The sequence below is a fragment of the Cryptomeria japonica genome, chromosome 9 (genome assembly GCF_030272615.1).
Source record: "Cryptomeria japonica chromosome 9, Sugi_1.0, whole genome shotgun sequence".
NCBI classification, from domain to species: Eukaryota; Viridiplantae; Streptophyta; class Pinopsida; order Cupressales; family Cupressaceae; genus Cryptomeria; species Cryptomeria japonica.
This window is the reverse complement of record NC_081413.1, coordinates 713244885-713252945: the sequence shown is the minus strand read 5'-3', so window position 1 is coordinate 713252945 and position 8061 is coordinate 713244885. Positions and strand designations below refer to the sequence as shown.

Genomic DNA, 8061 nt, shown 5'->3' with positions numbered 1-8061 from the left:
AATAAAAAAATTAATGTTAATTACAATATAATAATTTTTTAAGTGAAATAATGAACAAATAATTTAATATTAATTACCCTACTCGAATGAAAAATAAAGACCTTATCCCTATTATTATATTCAAACTTACAATTAAAAAAAACATTTTTATTCCAGTAAAAGATGGAAAAAGTAACAATTCTGTTCAAATGAAAAGAAAATAAAAGTTCCGACCTGCCGGAATCGAACCAGCGACCTAAGGATTTCTTAGGGATTTTGTTTCCCACTACAGTCCTCCGCTCTACCAACTGAGCTAAGGTCGGGCTGTCGGAAGAATTTAGATGAGTTAATTTATATTATAAAACAACACCGTATTTGGGTTTCCCGCTAAAGTCCTCCGCTCTACCAACTGAGCTAAGGTCGGGGTGTTGAAAGCGTTTAGATAAAACATTTTACATTACGAAACAACACCATATTTGGGACTATTAAATCATTCAATTTAACTCGTTAAAAAAAACTTGCCTACCAGGGCCAGTTTGTTTTGGATATAAAAGGACAAAACCGTCACCATTATCATGACCTTAATCTATGTTCATAAAGTAATTCATGACATTCATTCCTCCCCATTATTTGTCACGAAGGTCGTGTGATTGTTCAAAGCCTTGACTACTCTCCACCAACTCCCAAGCTCTGTATATAGACTCTCAGAGTATTCAATTACACAGGCCTATTTGTAAAAGAAATGCAGATCATAGAGTCTAGACATATGGATATTTTGTTATCAGTCTTAATGGTTTTGTTTGTATAGATGCGTATATGAATACTTATCTTTTGTCAATTTGTTAGTAAAAGCAGTGAGCATTTTTTCAATGGTGAGAATATCAAAGCTGTGCTGATAGTTTGAAGTCTATAAAATGAATTTGTTTGAGACTTGGGAATCGAAATTGGAACTCAGCTGGATAACGAACTGGTAAGAGTATATTACATTAAAAAATGAATCTGCTGTACTCATTATAGAACTTTCAAGAAGAGTTACTGAACAAGAATTCTACAGCATGGTAGCAGTATAAGGTAGTCCATTTTTCCCATTTTTTTTGGAGGGGGAGGTTGGTTTTGATTTGAACTGGTGAGAGTCATGAGGTAGTTTGTTCATTGTTATTATCAGCTTTATCCTCTTTCATTGTAACTTAACAATCTTACAAAGAAGGGTTAGGAGTTGGACCAGAATATGAGTGATAGTTATGGTCAGCACAGGTAGAGTAGGCCACCCAGTTTATAGTTTGTTACTCTTTACTACCACCTACTTGTATCTCTTACTAGCAAGGATCAAACTCAGCGCCATGTAGTCTAGTAAGTAACAACCTTGTTGTAACCTCTCTATTCAGTGAAGGAAGATAAAGACTTGCCTGTGGCTTTGAAGTAAGCTTTTGTTTTCTGAAAAAACTTTTCATTATGATTGAGGAACAGTCTCTCCTGTCCACGAAGATTGTGGCACAAGGAGTTCAGAAATCAGGACCTGATGCAGGGTTCCTGACATACTCTGCCAAAGTCAGCAGAGCTTTGCCTGATCTCTTACAATCTGTGAAGTTAAAGTATGTGAAGTTGGGTTATCAATATCCGAATACCCATGCCATTTTACTCTTCACAACCCCTTTTCTATTGACGTTAGTTTTGGGTACCTTGGGATCACAACATGGAGCATGGATTTATTTCAAGTTTGATCTGGTCAGTAATATCCTTATTATATTATGTGGAGAAATTATATCCCTCTTGTGTATCTACTTTTTGCCAAGAACAAAAGAAATCTATCTTGTAGACTTTGCCTGTTACAGACCATCTGATGAATTTAAGGTCTCGAAGGAATATTTCATGAGAATGTCTAGAAAGATGGGGGGATTTGAAGAGGCCAGCTTGGAATTTCAAAGAAGAATAATGATAAGAACAGGGCTAGGGGAAAGGACCCACCTTCCCAAGGCTATTATATCCGCTCCAAACTACTGTCCCACTATGAAAGCAGCCAGAGAAGAAGCGGAAACAGTCATGTTTGGCGCTCTAGATGAATTGTTCTTCAAGTCTGAGATCAGTCCCAAAGATGTTAGAATTCTTATAGTCAACTGCAGTTTGTTCAATCCCACTCCATCTCTTTCTGCCATGATCATAAATCACTACAAGATGAGGGAAAATATCTTGAATTTTAGTCTTGCAGGAATGGGATGTAGTGCAGGGATCATTGCTCTGGATTTAGCCAAGGACTTGTTGCAGGTTCATTCTAATTCCTATACAGTAATTGTGAGCACAGAAAATCTAACATTGAATTGGTATATAGGCAACAACAGGTAGGGTTTCTACTTCAAATTTGAGCTACTCCATGTCTTTCTGCATTGACATGTTTGATGAAATTGAAGCTACGTTTTTCTCCAATCTGTATATCTATGTTTTGACTTGTAAATATGATTTAGTCTGTCTCTCTGCACGGACAAATTTCATGAAATTGATTAAACAAAATTATAAAATAGTAATGACAATGGAGATAGGGTGAACACTATTTTCTGTCCAAGCACTCAAGTATCCATGCTAAACCTATGAAACACCGTCAAATTGAGCCTAAATGTATAGCCATTCCATAGGTCTTATAGGATAATGGAACAAAAGTAGACATGGAACAAAAGCATCTCTCTGAAACCTATGAAATGTATATGAACTGAAGCATTCATGAGCCTAAACACTTTCATTTATTAGTGCATCATTCGTTTCATAGAGCCTCTACAATCAGAAAGTGGGCATGGAATGTGTTGACCATGAAAGTCATATTAGAGTTGTCTCTTCGGTTCGTTAGGAGACAATCACTTGTGAAACATGAAGGATGTTTATTATTCTCATCTTAGGTACTTAAGCTAAGAATGCACTTTATAGAATAATACAGTTTCACTTCCACATTTTGAAGGAAACTTGTGACATTTCAATGTGGCGAGACATGCAACTTGAAGAGATTTTTTTAGGAGCCACTGATTTTTGCTTTGTACTTTTTGAAGTTAATTTATTTTTCTCTTCTCTAGATTACATATCAGAGCATCAGAACTTACATAAAAATGGCCTCTTTGAACTTTTCTGGTTGACCCTGAAAGATGCAGATATGTTGATTGCTAAACATTTAGAGTGGCAGAATTTACATGTAATTTACACAATGACCTTATCAACTTTTGATTTACATGTTCCAACTCTTCACAGAGGCAGAATTTAAATAAGCCTGACCTTACGGCCCTTGTCATTGAACGTGCAACATTAGATATCATTCATTACTAAACCTTCTAGTGCTAGAATTCAGCTACCGTACAGCATGGCCTTTTCTATTGAGCCTGCAACATATTCCAGATTTCTTTCATTACAAACCCTTTATACAGCAGACAGATTATTCTACTCTCTGATGCCGAAGCTTATTCTATTACAATTCCATATGTCAAAAATAGACTGGTTTTACTTCATACTTCTGATCCTTTCTTATATGATAGAACTCTTTTCCATGGACCCCTTGTCCAGGCATTCTCTAGATGACAATCTCAGTCTCTGATGACACTCTTAGACTCGGTCTCGATGATATTCTTCAATTTAATATTTTGATTGATGCTTCAGATCCCATTGTTAGATGATCTACATTGATATCTATTCTTTTATTACTGTCTAATATTTTGTTTGTGTCAACATTTCAGACCACATTCTTTAATTCTTTATCAGGATGTAAAAGAGTGCTTACATTTCTATTTTCTAACACTCTTTAAATAATTTTATACAATAGAATCCAGAAACAAAACAATAATCTATATGAACTGTGAAATCTAATCTTTCTTATTGTACTCTTTTACTATGCTACTTTTCTCACATTCTCCATGTTGTGGGTGACCTCTTTTTCTACTTTACTGCTTTTCTTTGTCTGGCTCATTGAAGACGTTTTGAGCACTCCTCTTGTCTACTCTTAAGTTAGCTGCACATTTACAGGCTCGCATTTATATAATTTCTGTGGTCTTTAATAATTTGTTTTTCAGGTCGATGCTACTGCCTAATTGTTTGTTTCGCATGGGGGCATCTGCAATTCTCTTGTCTAACAAAAGAAGTGACAAGAGAAGATCCAAGTACCAACTTAAACACATTGTTAGAACTCACAAAGGATCCGAGGACAAAAGTTTTCAATGTGTCTATGAGCAGGAAGATGAGAATAAGGTCAAGGGATTGTCTATATCAAAAGATCTAATGGAAGTTGCAGGCCATGCACTGAAAGACAACATAACCACATTGGGTCCCTTGGTTCTTCCCTTATCAGAGCAATTCCTATTCCTTGCAACGCTTCTATGTAAAAGGTTTTTAAAGATGGACATGAAGCCCTACATTCCCAACTTCAAGCTTGCTTTTGAGCATTTCTGCATTCATGCAGGAGGCAGAGGCGTTTTGGATGAATTAGAGAAGAATTTGGGATTGAGCAAGTATGAGATGGAGCCTTCTAGGATGACTCTGCATAGATTTGGCAATACTTCTAGTAGCAGTTTGTGGTATGAACTGGCTTATATGGAGGCCAAGGAGAGAATCAAGAAAGGGGATAGAGTGTGGCAGATTGCTTTTGGGTCAGGATTCAAGTGCAATAGTGCGGTGTGGAAGGCATTGAAGGATGTGCCTTTGCCTTTAAACAATCCGTGGCTGGATTGTATTCATAGTTATCCAGTTGAAATAGAGGAACACTAGAAGATTTAGATTGAAATGAGCTTAGTCTATATAAATTTGTAATACAAGACTAGTTGAGGTCTTCTTACAACATTGTCTCATGATATTTGCTTTTGGCTCAGCCAAAATTCCATGGTTGAGTAGTAGGACAAAATAATTGGTCGTTAGTGTCCACCATCCAAATGTAATGGTGAAATCAGTATAGCCATGCCAATCCTTATTTAGTTTTGGATTAGGTAAAAAATTTCAAAGTGTAATGCAGTATAGTCATGTCAATTTTTATTCAGTTTATTTTTATATAGATATTTAATGTAAATATATAATGATAATTGGTTTTTTTTTTTTAATTCGGTTTGATTTATATTTTAATCTTTATCTTTATTTACTTTTATTTATATTTAGCCATGTCAAATGTAATGGTGAAATCAGATATAGCTATGCTAATCCTTATTTAGTTTTGGATTCATTGTAATGTGGTATAGTCAAGTCAAGTCTTATTTAGTTTTGGGTTTATTTTAACATAATTTTTTAATGTAATTATTTAATGATAAGTAATATATTTTTATGTTTGGTTTGATTCATATTCTAATCTTTATTCATCTTTGTTTATTTTAATTCATAGTTTGTTTATTATATTTTCTTTGTAATTATTTTGATAAACCTATTTCTTTTATTATCATTTCATTGCTCCAATTCATTATCATGTCACATGGAATTAATCTTACAATGCTTTAGAAGGGGAAAAAATAAACCACTTCAAAAGTTGTTAGATGATCTATCAGGACTCACTCAATCAATCTCTCCATTCAAGATAAGCACAAAGCACAAGGGTTTGTCAAGTGCAAGTAAATAACATTGGATGTATCATAGAGATCTTTTGATGACCTCCGTCAACTCTCTGCTTGAGGACACATGCGTGGCTCATGGAAGACAACGTGGCACACTGCCGTCTCGTACAAACAGAGTATGGAGTTCCATACCAGAAAATACAATGTGACATATGTGTGTTTTAATGCATACAAATAAGGTAAATATACGACAAAAAGTAAAACGACTATAAATATGAAATAGAAGGATTAAGGTATAGGTAAAGGTAAAGGTAAAGGTAAAGGTAAAGATAGTCTCACAATTAGTCCACAACTGAAGCCTCCAATAATGATCAATCTTCTTACCAACTTGCACACAAGACATAAAGGAAAATGTTGGGATTGTGTATGAGAGGTTTGCCACAGTCAGACCCTCGTTTTGGTGTTTCCACCTTCACGAACAACCAGGTAGATAGATATATAAACCAATAGATGGGATACAAAGTAAAAAAAGACAATAGATATGCTATGACGATAGATAAAATGAGAAGAGAAGAACTCCCCTCCACAACAAAAAATGGGGAGCTTGTCAAATGGGAAAAGGAATATGGAATCCTCCATGAAATAGTGAGAGTCTCAAGCACAAAGTATAATGATGAGAGCCACTTGAATGCTTCCAAAACTATTTTGAATGTTGAAGAGTGTGATCCAAATATGATCAATCATGAGAAATCAATTAGAGATCTAACGAGAGCAAAAATAAAGCTAGAAGGGCAAGATATGCAACCTATAAGCAAAAACGACGTTGGTGTGCATTGTAGGGAGCATTACGAGCTTTGCCAAGTGCATGCATAACACTCCAAAGACCACCTTCTGAATACATATTCATGGGATTCTAATGCTACATGCAAACATCTATGTGACTCATAGGCATCCACGAGTCAAACAATCAACAAAGTCAGGAAAAGGATAGAGGCGAGGCTAACATGGCAAGCCAAGTTGGCGATTGATAAAAAAGGTGAAGGGATTCACCAATTGACATAAAGAAAAGGTGATTATGTAAAATGGAATTGCATGGGGTGCAATTTGCGACGTTACATTTTTCACCCACTTTAGCAAGCATATCATTATCACGGGAAGTGAGCTAAAGTATAGAGAGTTGGAAATTTTTACCAAGATACAAAGGGGAAGTGAAATCCTCTAACCATGTGGAGTTGTCCCTAGGGAAGAGACTTGGACCTTCATGAGATATTTCTAGGTTGTTTCATCAAACATGTTAGCCGCAGAAAAACATGTTGGACAAAAAAGCAAATTTTTTGATGAAAAACAATACAATCAGACATAGAGATAACAATATAGTGATCATTGAGATAAAAAAAGATTTTGTTGGTATGGATAGCAAGTTGTGTTATACTAAAAAGCCATGCGATAGAGTGATTGTAGATTGATTAGATAGTGGTTTGGCCCCCACAAAGGTGATAAGATAATAAAGATCAAGTGGTTTGACCCCCACAAAGGCAATAGGCACATGATATGATACAAGATCATTAGATAAATAACTATTGAGATAAAAAGATGCTAATATGTAGATATGTAGAAATGTAGAGACATGATAGCTCCCCCCCTTAGAATGGTATGCTTGATATGCATGTCATTCTAAGGAGAAGAGATTTTGTGTCATGTCAACATAACAAGATGTTTTCGTGGAATACCACCTCCAACGTATGACACATGATACTGACAACATCAACAAAAACACTAAGAGACAAGGGAATCCACTAGTTCGACATTAGAATAACTCATAACACAAAACATAAATAATTTGTGTGTCTACATATGAGTTACTCGTCATGGTCTCGAGGTTTGCAAATCTGAAGAAGGCACATGAAGACAAAAATATAAATTTAGGTAAACATGGAAGAGAGCCTAAATGCCCCCAACACTTTGCATCGTCCCTGAAATCGAAAATCAAGATACAACAAATAGAAGAAGGAAGATTAACAACTAGAGGAAGGTCACGACATACAATCCCATATTTCCAAGCATCTATAGAGTGGCTTGGATCCTCCAGGAAAGCACAAACATATAAAGACAATTAACACCCTTTGTTTCCAAGTTCATACAGAGTAACATGGTTCCTTCAGAGGGGCACAAAATAGATAAAGCAAGCACAGGGGAACATAGATAGGAACACCCTAACCTACAAGATAAGAAGGGTATTGTCCTAATAGTCACACCCCATCAGATCATCGTCCTTTCAATCTTGATCATATGGGGAGGGACGCCGAGACCAAAGAGGGACAATCACGAGGGCAACACCAGGCGCTTTTCCATCAACAAGAGCTAGGGATATTGCAACTTCCACATCCTCATCCCAGAGCTCCTGAGAAATGAGAGTCAATGATTGTGTAAAGATTGTACACAACACCAATATATCCTCTAGAGATTCAAACAAAGGCCCTTCGATAGAAAAGGTGGGTGACTTAGCCCAAGGTGACGAAATAGGAGTTGGACAATTGACCTCTCGAAGAGGGATAGAAACAAACTGTTTATGCTAGATTTTGAA

At 36.0% G+C, this 8061-nt stretch overlaps 1 protein-coding gene and 1 non-coding gene across 2 annotated transcripts; one reads left to right on the top strand and one right to left on the bottom strand.

Annotated features, from left to right (window-relative positions):
- Window positions 1-207: 207 nt before the first annotated feature.
- Window positions 208-302, bottom strand: TRNAY-GUA (transfer RNA tyrosine (anticodon GUA)). The gene is made up of 2 exons: window positions 266-302; window positions 208-243 (listed from the first exon to the last, which is right to left on the bottom strand). It is a non-coding gene; the product is annotated as a tRNA-Tyr (tRNA).
- A 398-nt stretch (window positions 303-700) lies between these two features.
- On the top strand, window positions 701-5036 carry LOC131048550 (3-ketoacyl-CoA synthase 10). The gene is made up of 2 exons (XM_057982545.2): window positions 701-2315; window positions 4020-5036. Exons 1-2 carry the CDS (start codon window positions 1432-1434, stop codon window positions 4708-4710), a joined length of 1575 nt encoding a protein of 524 aa, XP_057838528.1. The 5' UTR covers window positions 701-1431; the 3' UTR covers window positions 4711-5036.
- Window positions 5037-8061: the final 3025 nt, after the last annotated feature.

Coding starts and splice junctions, on each gene's coding strand:
- LOC131048550 (XM_057982545.2), top strand. CDS start 1,432: ATGATTGAGGAACAGTCTCTCCTGTCCACGAAGATTGTGGCACAAGGA. Junction 2,316..4,019: donor TGGTATATAGGCAACAACAG/GTAGGGTTTCTA, acceptor TTTGTTTTTCAG/GTCGATGCTACTGCCTAATT.